This window comes from Furipterus horrens, unplaced genomic scaffold (assembly GCF_987537825.1).
Source record: "Furipterus horrens unplaced genomic scaffold, mFurHor1.1.pri manual_scaffold_5, whole genome shotgun sequence".
Lineage (NCBI taxonomy): Eukaryota > Metazoa > Chordata > Mammalia > Chiroptera > Furipteridae > Furipterus > Furipterus horrens.
The window spans coordinates 195,220,303-195,236,309 of record NW_028327175.1 but is presented as its reverse complement, the minus strand read 5'-3'; the positions used below and the strand labels follow the sequence as shown (position 1 = coordinate 195,236,309).

The window sequence follows — 16,007 nt, the reverse complement described above, 5'->3', positions numbered from 1 at the left end:
AGAGAACGACTTGGCTCGAGGCGCAGGAGGAACGGGGTGGAGGAGTTTGGGGATGGCCAGAAGCGGTAGGGACCAGGGCGGGGCGGAAAGCTGACCCGGGGCGGGACAGAGACGTCACTCTTCTAACGCTGGCGTGGGAGGAGGCTCGACACCTAAGCTCACCTGGAGCTCCGACCCGACGGCTTTTAAAGGGAGGCGGGCGGGGCCGGCGGGCCGCGCTGGGAGCTGCTGGCGGCCGTGGCGGATGGAGAGCCCATGAGCTTCGGAACAGAGCCGCCCGGCCAGGCTCGGGAGCGGCTGGACATGGCCACATACTGCGACGGCGCGGGTGTCTGCTCGGCCCCACACAGCCAGGCCCGGGCAGCGTCGCACCCCGCTGGCTACGGGCGCGGTGACCTGGAGGCACCGGGCGGTGGCCCGCGCCTGTGGCCGGGTCTCAGCCCCGCGCCCTACGCGCCGGGCCCTGGGCCTTCGCCCTCCTACGCGCCCCCGGGCTACGCGGCCCCGGGCCCTCTCCTTGGAAACCCCAGCGGCCTGGGGGGCGCAGACCTTGCCTGGCTGAGCCTCTCGGGCCAGCAGGAGCTGCTGAGGCTGGTGCGGCCTCCCTACTCCTACTCGGCGCTCATCGCCATGGCCATCCAGAGCGCGCCGCTGCGGAAGCTGACGCTCAGCCAGATCTACCAGTACGTGGCCGGCAACTTCCCCTTCTACAAGCGCAGCAAGGCGGGCTGGCAGAACTCCATCCGCCACAACCTGTCGCTCAACGACTGCTTCAAGAAAGTGCCCCGGGACGAGGACGACCCAGGTAACGGGGGCACGCGGGTCGCCCCGTCGGGACTCCGCGGATCACTGCGGCCAGCCGGGCTGCTGGCCCTTGAGGGACAGGGACGGCCTTGGACCGCCCAGTTCTCGCTTGCACAGCCCGGGAAACTGAGGCAGGGAGGGGCGGGAGGAGGAGACTTCTGGGCCAGGAACAGACCCGCAGGCCCTGACTTCAGTTTGGTCCTCTGTGCGTCTCTAAATGTCTGCGCGCTTTCGGGAGCCGCCCGGTGGGAGACCTTCGGATCTGCTTCTCAGGGCCTCGGGTTCCTTTCTGTAGAAGGGGGGAGACCATGCCACCCCCAAGGACTGGTGGGACGAAGAAGGTGCCGCATTGGGAAGCGCGACCAAGTTCTTCCCAGGCTGGCTGTGCATGGAGGCCCCTTCGTTCCGGTACAAAGTGTCACCCCGCGGTTTGGAGAGGGTGAGGGCTCATGGTGGGGCCATGGGGGCGTCCTTCTAAAGTTGACTTCCATGTCTCACGTTCACACCACGGCCCGTCAAACCTCGGACTTTCTGAGCTGGTCTCTTCCTTCCTCCGCAGGCAAAGGCAATTACTGGACCCTGGACCCGAACTGTGAGAAGATGTTTGACAACGGGAACTTCCGAAGGAAGAGGAAGAGGAGAGGGGAGGCGAGCACGGCCGCACTCTCCGGCGCCAGGAGCGCGGGAGGAGCGAAGGCCCTGGATCCGGATCCCCTGGGCGTGGCGGCCCCAGACCCGCAGGCCTCGCCTTCCCCGCCCACACCGGAGGCTGCCTCCTGCTTCTCCAGTTTCGCCTCGGCCATGGGCGCCCTGGCTGGCGGCCTCGGCGCCTTCCCCGGAGGGCTGGCGGGCGACTTTTCTTTCGGGAGACCGACAACAGTCGCTGCTAACGGCGCCCAAGCCCCTGGCCCCTCGCCGGGCTTCCCCACTGGCCATCAGACGGTGGCCACCGGCTTCCGTGTGGGTCACTTCGTCTACAGTCGGGAAGGGACCGAGGTTTGAAGGGAGCCTGCGGGTTGTCCTGAGTGCCCTCTCCAGATGTCTCACCGGATGACAACCCCACGTGCTGCCACCGCAGAGCGCAGGACCCCAGAGGGACCGCAGGGCCCCAGGCAGAACTGAGCCAAGGCTGCCCGTCCCTCGCCTTCACAGGCCCCTCACCCAGGAAGCCGTTCAGGTGGGGCAAGTGGGCTCTGCCTGCTCCCTCCTCCGGCCTTTTCAGTTCCAGTTTGCAGGCCTGGGACCCATGCTCTCCCAGGGTGGGGGTGGGGGTCCGCCTTAAAGGGACCAGAGGTGGCTCTCGGCCTCAGCTTTTTGGAGGGAGCTGGGGCATCCCAAAGCGCCTTCTTCTTCATGCTAGTGGGAGGGCAGCCTGGACCCCATCTGCAGCTTGGCCACACGATGGCTCAGAGCCCCCTTCCCTCCGCACTCCTCTGCGGTGTGCGGTGAGGGGGCCTGGCACTGTGAGGACTTTCTAACAGCTGGAACTGCCCATGGGGAAGGGAGTGGGGCTGCCAGGAGGCAGCAAACCCTGGGGATCCCAGCCTCTTTCCCTGCCACTCAGCCCCAATTTCAATGACCCTGTCCTGGAGGTGCCTCTGGGGACCACAGGAGCAGTGCCCAGCTCCCAGGAGTCCCGGGATGGGCTCCCCACCCCACCCCCCTGCACTCAAACATGCTCAGGAGAGGGAGGCCTGAGCCCCCCTTGTATTCCTGTCTCCTCTCCAGCCCTTCATCCTGCAATTTGGAGGGAGCGGCTCCCAAGACACAGCTGAGCAGCCGCCTCCTGCATGAATTAAGCCCCTTCCTCCCCAGTTTGTATTTACCTGAAGTTTATCTTTGGAGCCATTAAGAGGTGACATTTTGACCTTGGTTCTCCTGGAGTTTCTGGCAGCTGCCCCCCCCCCCCAGGGACATATACACATTCCAGCCACCCCTGTCATTTTGGTGCCTGGGGGAGCTTGGGGCACTTGGCAGGTGCATTCCCTGCTCTGGAGAGGGGTGCTTTCTCTAGAAGGGATCAGGGAGAAGACACTGTGGACTCGTGGACAGACTTGTAGGAGGGCAGAGGGTTTAGGGAGCCTGAGCTGATGGACAGTGGGGGTGGGGCAGGGGGTTGAGGCCTGCATAGAACAAGTCAAGTCCTGGGGTGAGTTTGGCCCTGGTCATGTCTCACTGAGTTCCCGGGGCACCCACAAAGCCGCTAACTCCTCAACATCTCATCTTGCTGCCCCCTCTTCTGTTGGTGATCTCAGGTTGCCCAGCCAAACTTACAACCCATCCCAAATGTAATATAATTAACAAAGGTCAGAAAAAGAAAAGAAAATCTTTACCTTAGAAATAAAATAATTTTACTTGGAGCCTTTTTTAATGAACTAAAATGCTAAAAAGAAACACCAGTACCTGTGACTTGGATGTACATACACTGAGAACCCCACCACTATTTCTGGCGTCCCCAGGTTAGACTCTGCACTCACAGGGAACGTGGAGAGAAATAATTTTTTTAAATTAGTGTGACAGTGTTGGAAAAATACAATGTACAATTTGACAATTGATGGAACCTTCAGAGAACGGGCTGACATATACGTATGTGAAAATGTTGTATCATAGCTGTGTGACTGCTTGAAATTGGGGTGAAGGGGGTTTTCTGTGTTCCAGCAATGGATTTTCTGTTAAAACAGAGAAAATAAACTTCAAAAATATTTTTCAACTTGTTTATTTGACTGAAAATCAATTTTTGTGGTTTAAAAATTGTTCATCCATTCAATCTTTATACCATGAATAGTGTAATCAACCAAATGAAATATTTATGAACAATGCATGGTTTAAGATCATTCTAGCAGTGCAGGGTATTTGGAACTCAGGATCCATTGCTCTCCATGACAGTCCATATGTCTTAATGTGTTTTCACATGAGAGAGGGAGGACCTGGCCCAGTCACCTTTACAGCCACTTCTCATTGTCCCAAAGAAATATTTTCCCAGAGCAAAGAAAGCGTGCTAAAATCAATAAACAGAGCAAAACAGGATGTTGCAAGAATCTAATTAAGTAATTTCTTCTGGCAGGGACTCAGTGACCTTGGCCATAGTTTCAGAAGCGGGCTGCATGTGGGCGCACAGAAGACCAAGCCCCCCTGGTCAGTCCCGGGGGCTGCTGCCCGAGGCCAGGAATTCTCACCTGGGCCTTGGAACCGCATCATGGTGCCCAGGCCCCTCTCTTCCACCTTCTGTCCCTTGTTGCATTTGAAATAGCGAAGTGTTAGAAATTTCCAGCTCATTTGTAAAATCAGCCTAAGCGTTGGGATGTTATTGGGGTCTAATGGTGCAGCACTGGTGTAATCCGTTCTCAATTTGAATAAATGTCTCAGTGCCGCTGAAAAGTCTCAAATGGGGAAACGGGGTGTTTGAAACTTCAGAGGGGAAGGGCAATTCAAATGGCCAGGACGCCAGGGTATTGGGAACTGTCCATGGCCACACAGAAGTGGAACCTTTCAAGTGATTGAAGACCAAACAGCATAAAAATAAAATGAATGATACAGTGCCCTGGAAACACACCAGTTGTTGGGGGAAGAGGATCTCCATGCAGAGCTTTGCGCTGAGGCAGAGGACAGGCAATGTCAGCCTGGACTGTGGCTTTGTGGCTCCAGAATGATGGCATCAGGATCAAATCAATCGAGCCATCTCGTTTGTAAACACGGTGACGGTGCTGGGTCTTCAAATGCCCTGCATGGAGCTTCTCACCTTCTGCCAACCAGGATGCGCCTGCCTTCTCAGCTTTCCAACTTCATTGTGACTGAGGCCAGGAGCTGAGCCCTGCCCAGGGCAGGGGCAAGTCTGCTCCCTTCCCCACAGCCCCACATAGGAGCCTTAACACAAAACCTGTCCTCTCAGAAGATCCGTCCTCTGAGGCGACAGGAGGTGGCAAGTCACGAGCAGAGCTGTCCCTCACCAGAGCTCCTGGGTGCGGATGCCTTTGGTGCATCTCTGCCTCCATTAGTGGATGCTCTGGGAGCTCCTTTTCCTTTAATAGGAAATTTGCTAAACAACACGACTCAAGGTGACTTGCTTGGCACCTGCAAGGAAGTGACTCTGACCAGGTATCATCAGCGGATCAACACAAAGAGCGGGAAAGAGTTCTGGTTTTACCAGTTCATGAAGTGTAAATGCAGAGTATGTTAAATTAGAATTTCATTCCCCACCCCCAGAAAAAAAAAAAACAAAACACCCCACCAGAATCAGACCCATTCCACAGTAGAGAGAAGACTGACCTGGTGAGTCACTGAGGCTTTCTCCACCGCCAAGAGTTCCACCCTCCTCCATCAGACATTGATTGAACATCAAGTGTCAAGGAGTCTGTTCAATGCTTTAGACATTAATGATCTCTTAAGCACCCCCCAACTCCCTAGTGAGGCATGTATCGTTGTCCCCATTTTACTGGTGCGGAAACAGAGGCCCAGTGGCTGATTTGTTTCCCAAAAGCCACAGAGAATGAATGCAGAGCTGCATCCGTCCAAAGGAACCCATGGAGCCCGCCCCTGCCTTCTCTGCATCCCCACCCTCCTCCAGGTTTGAGGGAGACCTCACTTCACAGGAGTCTATCTGACACCCCAAGTCAAAGTGAGGTGCCCCTCCACTCTGCGGCTGCAGCCCCTGGGTGGGGTGTGTCCGCCACCCCCCCACTGAATCTGTGGTCGCTGCAGGGAGGACCTGCCAACTTCTTCCCGGTAACAGCCCAGTGCAGACAGCTGAATGGACGGGTGGAAGGATAATGTGCCCTAAGGCTGCCATGCACCCTCCCTCTCATCCACGCGCTCCCCCTGGTCAGAGGCCCCTCTGAAGCCCCCCAGTCTCCTATGAGGGGCCTGATTCTCCTGCTGGACCCTCTAGATACAAACATGAGTGGGACAGAGCCCTGGGGACAACTGTCACAGTGCAGAGGGCCCCATGCTGGAGGGCTGGGTGCAGAGGCGGTGGGGAGCTCGTGAGAGGACAGTCCTGCGGTGCCGTAGGAGATGAGGCTGGTAAAAGGTGGGGCCAGGCTTCCCAAGGTCCTTCCTGGGAACACAAAAGCCATGGCGATGGCACTGTGACTTCCCGGGGGGTCTAGGTTGATACCTGCATGGCCGCACCTTGGTGAGGGGTCAACTACACACGCCTTCATCTGAGGCCAACTCCATCTGTGCCAGCGATGCCCCGGCACATGCCAGCCAAGCGGGGAGCACTCAGCCCTGTCACCCAGGGCAGGCCTTGCTCCCCAGCCAGCAGGCGGAGTCTGGGGACAGAAATTACAGCCTGTTTCCGAGCTCCTTCCACAGGGGCCTGGGCTTAACAGACTCAAAGATGGGGCGAGGCAAGGACCACGTGGGTGAGACATTTTTTACTGCCTTCTTCTAGACCAGGGATTTTCAGTGGCTGTGCCGCCAGCAATCTTAAAACGTGCAGCCCCTGACTGTTTACTTAGGGGCACTCACCTCTTTCTTCTTAGATTGTCCAATAAAACAATGACAAAAGCCAATACCACGCTAGCCATCCAGTGTGAATGAATGAAAATTATACCTATTTTTTTGTCGGACTGGCAAAAGATGCACTTTTTATTGTGCCACAGAGTTTTAGTAATTCGCTTCCGTGTACCGGAAGATGAACAGGGTTGAAAATCTCCGTCTATAGGTGCCTTCAGGGGTCTGCCTGTCTTCAGGCCCCTAACGCATCCCACCTGTCCATCACCAGAGGCCCCTCACCCCTGCGCGCCCTCGTAGTCCCGCTGCCCAGGGGGAGCGTTAACTCCTGCACCTGAGCAAACCCCCCTGGGCTCCTCCCACCAGGGGCCCCTTCGCTGTGTGTGCTGTCCTGTGAGAAGCCTGAAGGCGGGTCGTTCAGGGAAGGGGGGCTTCTGGAGTGAGTACAACGACCACTTTAATGAGGGGTTTCTGTTTCAGGGTCCCTGAAAGATGGTGCCTCATGCTTGGTGCCCTCTTTGCAGTCCAGCGTGGGGCAAGGGCAGCCTCGTTGCTTTGTTCACAGCACCTTCTTTGCTTTTTAGAAGTTTTGATTTCCGATTAAAAAAAAAAGGATGAATCACACATATTTTAATCCGGGGAAACTGAAAGCGCTTTCTCATGTTACTTAAACAGTGCAACGCCAGAAAGAGACTCTAAGGGGAGGAGGAACATTCAAAGAAGCACTTGCTGTGCGATTCTTTTCTATTGAGATCATTAACAAGGCACACACGTCCTGGCGTACAGCGTGATGGTTTGATCTTTGTATCCGCTGTGAAATGCTGGCCACCACCCGTCTGGTTAACGCCCATCACCACATATAGTTACAGAACTGTTCTTTTTATTCCTTGTGATGACAACTTTTCAGGTCTCCTTTCTTAGCAGCCTTCAAATATGCAGGACGGTATCATGAGCTATCGTCCCCACACTGTAAGCCATGTCCCTGTGATTTATTTCTCTGATAGCTAGGCTTTGTCCTTTGTAACCCCTGTTGCCCGATTCTTAAAAGATTTTTTTTTTTTTTTTGCCCCTAAACTTTTTTGGTGGTTATTTACATTTGCTTTAATTTTTTCTGCAGTGCCCTGGTTAGTATGTAGAATCCATGACAGACATGTATGAAATGTCAGAAACATAAGGATCTACAACAATAACATGTTTGTGAACCAGATGCTTTTCCATCCGTGGCAGGCACCTCCACTGCCGGGGTTTGAATGTGTAAGTCTGTTAGCGCACACACCACCCTATTGATGCGTTCATCGCAGGCACGAAATTTAAATGAGTTTCATAGCCGGGAAACGTCATACGTTTTCAAGTAACTAGGACAATGGCTGTTTCCTGATTCTTCAGACCTCTTAGGGGGGACCCTGCTCTTCAGCTCAGCTTTCACGCGGCACCCTCGAAGCTTCTCGGGGGGCCTGTTGGGAGGCCCCCAGTAAAAGGCTTTCAGCGTGACCGCGTGTACAATGGCCCATTGTCGCTGTGACACCATGTCTAGTTCACCAGCCACTGGACCAGTTTCCACAAAACCAGACACGGTGCCGCGGGCATTGACAGAGAGTCTGGGTCATCACAGAGGTGTTGAATCCGATGCTTTATAAATGTGATCGCTAGAGACGGAGGGGAATCTTCAAGACGGCAGAATTCTGGAGCTGAGGTTTGGAATTTAGGAACACAGATTCCTTCAGTTGAAAGGAACCCAACTCATGGGTGAGCAGTGTAAAAATATACTTCTTAATATTTTTATACCCTAAAAAGCAGGAGAAATAAAGATTGGGTTATTCCAAAAGGAAGGAAGGAAAAGAGGGGGGAAAGGGAAGGATGGGGGGAGGAAGGGAGGGAGGGAGGAAGGGGGGGGAGAAGTGAAATAAGCCAGTCAGAGAAAGACAAACACTGTATGATCTCACTAATATGTGGAATCTAGTGAACAAACTGAACTAACAAGCAAAACAGGGACAGACTCAGAGATGGAGAGCAGATAACAGCTAAGGGGGTGGGGGAAGTGAGGGAATGGAGGGACCAAGGGGAAAAAAAAGGATTCATGGACATGGACCAGAGTGTGGTGCTGGCAGGGGATGGGGGTATAAGGGGACTAAATGGTAATGGGAAAAAGTACAATAAAAAATCAAAAGGAAGAGGGGAGGGTTAGGGAAGGGGAGATGAGTCCAGGAAGGGAGAAGAGTCCAGGAAAGGAGAAGAGTTCAGGAAGGGAGAAGAGTCCAGGAAAGGAGAAGAGTCCAGGAAGGGAGAAGAGTCCAGGAAAGGAGAAGAGTTCAGGAAGGGAGAAGAGTCCAGGAAAGGAGAAGAGTCCAGGAAGGGAGAAGAATCCAGGAAAGGAGAAGAGTCCAGGAAGGGAGAAGAGTCCAGGAAAGGAGAAGAGTCCAGGAAGGGAGAAGAATTCAGGAAAGGAGAAGAGTCCAGGAAGGGAGAAGAGTTCAGGAAGGGAGAAGAGTCCAGGAAAGGAGAAGAGTCCAGGAAGGGAGAAGAATCCAGGAAAGGAGAAGAGTCCAGGAAGGGAGAAGAGTCCAGGAAAGGAGAAGAGTTCAGGAAGGGAGAAGAGTCCAGGAAGGGAGAAGTCTGGGAAGGGGAGAAGAGTCCAGATCAACCATGGAGGTGCTTCCGAGGAAGAAGCCTGTGACCAGCACCATGACAGCCTTTCTGGGAAAGAGGGTCTTCAGCCACTGTCCTTAGCATTTTTATTTCACTCCAATGTCACCTGGGTCTAGGCAATCTTCACAGTTGTGTGAATTCTGTCCGCAGACTCCAACACTGAAATTCTGATGAACGGTGAGCTGGCAGTCAGACCCCAGATAAACCCGGCTGTTGCTTTTTGCGAGGATACATCTCACCATGCGGGTGGTTGCAGGCACCTGTGCCCTGACCCAGGCTCGGCCAGCTCCACACTTTGAACATGAGCAGAAGTAATTCAGAGCTGATGCTGCACCCCAGCTTCTGCAGGGGACCTTCGATAGCAAAATTCCTTTCCTAAATGCACCCTGTTGTTGGCTTCAGACATTTTACTGAAAATCATCTCAATATTGAACTTAAAGCTTCTACAAGTTTACAGGAAAAAATCTGATCAGATTACACATGTCATCAAGTTTTATTGTGCTCTTGAAATGGGAAGGGATAAAATGTGATAAAAATGAATATATTTTCAAAAACGATGTCTTCTGATGTCATGCTAAAGAATAGCCTCAGTTTCTATTTACAGATAGGTTGGTAAACAGTGGAAATACAGGTCTATAGCTACAAAACCTCTTTTTAACTGAATTTATATGAAACCCTTAGGTCGACTCCATCCGGCTCTGTTGGGCAAAAGCCATGCTTCCTGCACCGTTTGCCTGTGCAAATGGAGGTCACGTGTATCCAGACCACCAGACGGACGGACGGACGAGGGTGCTGTGTGCTGGGGATGGGCCGGATCAGGGTGAGGGAGGGGCTCAGACCCAAGCGGCTCCTCTCTCCCCTCTCACCCGACTTTCCTGCCCCAGCCGAGCCTCCATGAAGCCTGCTTCGGAGTGTGGCTCTCCGGTTCCCCTGCACGCGGAAGGCTCTGGAGGCCGTGGGCTCACCGCTGCGTCCTCACGGTAGTTGCCACTAGGACTATCCCACCCTAACCATGGACATGAGGACGGGCTTTTCTTTAGGAGCCGGGCCCCTCACCCACAGGGGTTATGGGGTGAAAGAATAGGAAGGTCCCATTTCATCGGCTTGTACAAACCAGTTGTAATATTGACCTCTCTGATTAGGGTATTGGTTTTCCCAGGAAGGTAGCAAAGGGTCCTCCTCTTCCTCTGCTCTGAATGTGAGTGTAGAATGCGAAGCAGTGATACAGAGGGATCTGATCAGATCGCTGGGGGGAAGTAGGAGGGGCTGTAGAAGGAGGTTGCTGAGCCAATGGAAAGCTGTCTAGGATGGGATTGACTGAGAAGGTGATGCCTCCAGAGCCAATGAAAATAAAAAGAGGGTGGGTCTTTGGCTCCTGAGTTTTTCTGGCTCCTGATCTGGCTCTGGATCGGGCTCAGGCTAGGGCTCAGGCTCCCAGGCTCTTCTTCCTCAAGGATGCCCGGATGATTGTGCTGCAGCTGCCTGCATTCCCCAATGGACGGTGTTTTGTATGGGAAGGAACTCCAGGCATGGCCTCAGATGGGGCTGCCCTGGCAGAGGGTGGCAGGTTTATTCTTTGGCTGTTCTAGAAGTAACAGTGTCTGAGACAGAAACCTGCCATTCTTCCAAAATTCTGTATCTTTTGTGTAGTATGTTGTTCTAGTTTGTAAACTAACCCTACAGAAACTAACAGGAGAATGATAGAACTCAGGAGTGTAGCCTTAATTGACAGGCTTAAATAATTAAACCTGTGACTTGATAGGCTTAAGTGGCTGCTTTTGAAGAAAGCCTTTTTTCCTTTATCACCAAACCTTTGTCTGTAGAATTTTGCCTGGAGGGTGGCAGCGGGCAGCAGCAGCAGGACCCTGACCTGCTGTCAGGTAACATAGCATTGTTCAGCATCACACTGGTGACCCTATGACCTTGGAGAGAGTAGGTTTGGAGGAAGCATTATCCTAGGAGGGCTCAGTGACTCATATACACACTTCAGCCACAAACATAGAACCGACCGAGCGAGGGCTAGACATCTACATGTTTTAATTCACTATAAATCTAACTGATTCTTAAAGTATTATAAAAAGGGAACACTAAATTGGGAAATGTTTTTAAATGACCTCTTACTATCCTTCAAGCATCATCAAAATGCAGTTTGGCACAAAGTCCTCATTTGAGGGAAAGAAAAAATGGTCATTAGTTTCACTTGAATCATTACAATCGCTCAATAATGAGTGTGAGTCATTACCGTCCAATGGCTTCTCTCTCTCTAGCCTGGGCTTGGCTAGCGTCTCTCTGCGGCGTTCAGGGCTGAGGCCATGTCAGTGTGGGTCACAAGGAAGGAAAGGCTTGGTCACACAGCTGCCTTGCTCTGCAGGTACAAGTGGTGGACAGGTAGCTGCGTTAAAATGGCCCTTTTCAAGGAGAGTATGCTGACCGCGGGAGCAAACTGTCTAGCGCATAGTAGGTGCTTAACAAGCACTTGCTTAACAAAAGACTGCTGGTTGGCTGCTACCTGGAAGAGAGCTCCACAGCCCTCCTTCGCAGCTGGGCACAAATGAACTTCGGGTTCTGAGTGACCGTTGTCCCCGACAGAAGTTGAGCGAATTTTGAGGGTGGAAGAAAGACGTCCGTCTGACATGTTCACAACCAAATCTGCCAGAGATGTTTTAAGCGCAAGTATCTGGGCCAGGGGCGCCTGTCCCTGGCGGGTTCTCTGTGCAGCCACATTGTAGAAGGACAAATCGCGGAGAGGGAGAAAGGCCTGGTGTGTTTCCTTCCCGTTTATTCTGCTGATCACGGGCTCTTTTAGGAACCACTACAATGCACCCTGTAATAAACATTTTTATGATTTCGCACCATTTTTATAAAACCGCTTTACCAATTTCCGTGCTCCGTAAGCCTTTGAGAAATTAAAACAGGCTCTGTAGTAAACCTGTTTGACATTTCGGGGAGCCATTTCCTCCGTGCATTGAATGTCAGGGTACACAGGCGCCTCTCCAATTAATGATGAAGAACGAGGGAGAGTCCCGTTTATTCTGACTTAGTCAGATGAACAGCCCTCCGAGCTCAGCCTGCTGAGGAATAAACAACCTGTCTCCTGGGCTGTTTTCTCTTGCAGGGAGAGACAGTTTCTAGCAGCCCAGTAACAAACAAAATAAATGTACATCCTTGAGCTTGTTTTCCGAGCCATTTGCCTGTGTTGCTTTGTGAGCCATACTTTTGTTTAAATAAACATCTGTACGAGGCTAGAAGGGCATTCCAGGCAGCAGGCAGGGACAGAGGCTTGGGGGCTGGAAGGAAGCTGGCCTGAGTGAAGTGACGGCTCTGGATGGCACGGTGCCCCGCGATGAGGCCGGGAGGCTGAGCAGGGACCGGGTCACCTGGGCTGTTGAGACTTGATGCCCAGTCAGACCAGCAAAGGGGTGGACGCTTCCAGTGCCCACAGGGGCTGGCCGAGGAGAAGGGGTTGCGAGGCCATGGCTGTGCCCACTTCCTTTTGGAGGTGATGGGGTGGAGGGAAGGGATGTGGCGCTGATGTCACACACAGGCTCTGTTTCACCCTCAGGACGACTTGGGGGAAATTGTTTGAAGCACCGGCTCCCGGGTTTCTCTTTCCCCACGGCGAAGACACGCCATCTCCCATGACTTCCATGAGGACAGAGTGCGGGATGCTACCCGAGGTGCCCAGAAAAACACCTGGCGCAGGTAGAGGGGTGATGCATGTTTATTATTTACACTTCGGGCACACACCACTTCTAAAAGGCTGTTTGTAATAATAGTGGGAACATACTATGTGCAAAACTTTTTTCTGACTTTTTAAAAAATTAATTCATGGAACCTTCCCGCTGTGAAGTAGAATCGCCTGCTATTTTGTTCATAGATGAAGGAACAGGCACAGAGAGGGCTGAGTCACTTGCCCAAAATGACCTGGCCACCAAGCGGAGAGCCACCATTTGGACCCAAATGATGTGGCTGGAGTCTTCCCACAACCACAAAACCCACCTGTCTCTTACCCCTCAATTACCATTGCGCTTCCAGAAACAATCCTGAAGAGGGCAGATTCTTCCCATCACAATCTTCCCCGTGGACCAGCTGAGGCGGACACCTGCGTGCCGGTCGCCCCCTGACCTGTGAGCCCTCAACAGGCCACTACAGGACGCTGACCTAAGCCAGGAGGATTTGATTCTGGGTCCCTTTGCACCCCCGCCCTCTGCCCCTGGAGGTCCACCTCCCGAGCACAAATCAGCTTAACTGATGGGGTCACGTCTGTTAGCAGCTCTGCTGGAGCATCATGTAACTGATGGCTACACCGGGGTCGTCAGTCTCCTGCCATTGGTGCCTGTGACACATGCAATCTACTCACCTGAGGGCCTTGGATCGCAAGACCTCACCTACCCCGACACTTGCAAAGCCCAGGAGCTGGGATTTACACACATGAGTTCTACATATATCATTACATATGCAAATTTTACCTATGGACGCATGCATGCTATTTGTACATATTAGTTGATAATAGCTATGGAAGACCAATCAACTTGGTTTTCTAAGGGGGCACCATAGCAATAAACATCGATTTAAGAGCAGAGAAGATAAAGGATAGATAAAATATGGCCTGGAGAGACATCACAGAGTGATGAAGGGATGTGGAAGGAGGGAAGCGGTGACATGGGGTGGGGGTGGGCGGGAAGGAGGCCTTTCTCATCTCCCAGGAAGACACACACACACACACACACACACACACACACACACCCTTCTGGGGTTGGTCAGCCCAGGGATGCCGGACAGCTCTGATCTCCTGAGTCCTTGGCTCGCACTTTGACTAGCCGTTTGCCTACAACCAGAGCAGACTAGTGCTGCTCCTCAGCCTCCTGAACCCAGTATTTACCTACAAAGAACTACTATTTACTGATACTTTTCATCTGAAACTCGATGCCGATAGGCACTTGCGCCAAAAGTGGGTGTGCCCTTGTCTTTGAAGGACTCCATCTTTCATTTTTCAGTCACTTACTAGCTGGCTTCTCTGGCGTGGCCTTTCTCAGGGCTCCTAGGGGACAGGCTGGAGAAGTCCCCTGCTGTCATGGAGAAAGTGGCCCCATGTCTCCGAAAGTCAAGGGTATTGGACCTCCGTTTTCCCGAGAGCATCTCAATACTTCATGGCCAACACTTGCCTTCCTTAAACTTCAGGCCCATCACTAGCATGGAAGGGACAGCAGGTGACCGAGTACTCAATCCACACCCTGGCGTGAGATGTTAGGAGGACAGTGTGACACAAACAACCTCTCCCGTGTCCAACCAGAATAAAAAGGGCTGAAGCGAAGACAACGCAGCCGTTTCCTCCAAGACTTGACAGCCACGTGCTTGTGTTATGACCTGAAATTTGCAAATAGCACCCAGGAAAAGGCTTTTGTTATGTTAGTGAAATTGCGGATCAAGGTGGCGAGGGAGAGGAATGCAAATAAGCTGAGTCTTCCTTGGGTGGCTTCCCTTTGATCATAACTGGGGCTGGAGGTGCTTAGCCTCTGGGTCCAGCAGAGAAGAAGGAACTAGACGACCAGTTGGTCGAACAATGTCTTCTCCCATCTGGTGCTGGACTTTTCATCATTTTGATAGTTACTCCACGTGGTCAGACCATGTTCTTCCGCTCTCCAAAGCCCCCCAACCCAGCCACTATTGAACATACAATATAGAGACAGTCTGCTTTGGGTAAGCAAGGGGGTCAGGGAACTGGGGTCCGGCTCGGCCTCTGCTGTCCACTAGCTGTGACCCTAAAACCAAAGTTGACTTCTCTGGGTCTTATTATAAAACTAAGACAACTGGATGATAGTAGCTGTAATTTTCTTCTATCTATGAGAAAAGTCACCCGGCGAATAAAATCAATCATCAATGATTTAAGAGACACCGTGAATGATGGCCCCCAAGGGGGTCTGCTCGAAAGGCAGAGCTGTGAAGAAATGGAACAAACAGGCAGGCTATGGGCCCCTACAGGGACAGGAGGAACGTCACCTTCCAGGAGCTGGGCAGAGCACTCCCCCTGATGGAGTTCAAGGAGGCCACACACCTGCTGTCCCCTTAACCTGCAGTGGAGGGAGGGATCTGATTAAAAAGCCCCCTGCCTGCAATCCTGGGAGCCCCCACCCTCCACCCACCGGGCACCCCTTCTTCTGACCCAATGCTGTTTGGCCCGTCAGATCACCCAGTGTCTTTCAGTAACACCTTGGGTGTGGCCTCTGGAAAGTTGGGGCTTGGGACAGACAGGCTTCTGTTGGTTTTGGATTTTTGTTGTTATTTTTGTTATTTCAGCATCTGGAGGCGGTGACAACACCTGTCCTGGCTGTGCCAGGAGCCCACACTCAGGGAGGACAGACAGGCAGACTGAGGTGACAGGGCAGCCGGGCCAGACCTCAAGGCACCGCCACAGCGTGCTGTCTCGACCAAGAGCCGGCTCCTAGGGCCCAACTGAGGCCTTCTGTACGCTCTTATTACCCGGGACAGGCAGTGCCCAGGGCTGGGGAGGGAACCCATCCTGCACAGGAGCGCGCTGACCACTCACGTGGCCCAAACCTTCCTGTCTCTCCGCTGAGGCCAGCCTGCCACTCGACAGCAGCCAAGTGGCTGCACCCGGGTGGTGTCACCTCCCGAGGACACGGTCTCCTGGAAGCAGGTATGGCGTTCAGTGGCCGCCAGCGCGCGGTTCAGACCAGCTCTAAAGTACCGGCTGCCCCGCTGCCCGAAAGCCGGGCTTTCCCGTGAAACGTTCCGTAAGCCGTCCTGGCAGAAAGCAAGTGGAGGTGAAGCCTAGGTGCTCAGGTGCAGGGCACAGCTGGGGGCCTGCCGCCCAGAGGCTGGGCATGGTTCCCGGGAAGAGGCTGGGGGGCTGCCTCCCGCAGCCGCAGCATCGCAAACATGGAGCGCTAGTGTCGCCTGCGTTCGCGAAGGGGAAAGTTCTCTCGGAACTCCTTCCAGGAGCAACGACAGGCACTGATGTAGGCTCCTGGTAAACGCGCGTGGCCGGCGTAATGGGGGCGTTTTCAGAAACTGGGGGAACCCTGCAACCTGTTTCTGCTTCTCAGGTGCTTCGGGGCGTCTCAGACGCAATGGCTTAGGGG

The 16,007-nt window shown here is 53.2% G+C and overlaps 1 protein-coding gene across 1 annotated transcript; it reads left to right on the top strand.

Annotated features, from left to right (window-relative positions):
* Positions 1-255: 255 nt before the first annotated feature.
* FOXI2 (forkhead box I2) lies at positions 256-1,842 on the top strand. The gene is made up of 2 exons (XM_090279572.1): positions 256-805; positions 1,364-1,842. Exons 1-2 carry the CDS (start codon positions 256-258, stop codon positions 1,804-1,806), a joined length of 993 nt encoding a protein of 330 aa, XP_090135698.1. The 3' UTR covers positions 1,807-1,842.
* Positions 1,843-16,007: the final 14,165 nt, after the last annotated feature.

Excerpts from the sequence above, each read along its gene's own strand:
- FOXI2 (XM_090279572.1), top strand. The coding sequence starts at position 256 with ATGAGCTTCGGAACAGAGCCGCCCGGCCAGGCTCGGGAGCGGCTGGAC. Across the intron at positions 806-1,363 it reads CCGGGACGAGGACGACCCAG|GCAAAGGCAATTACTGGACC; the intron begins GTAACGGGGGCA and ends CTTCCTCCGCAG.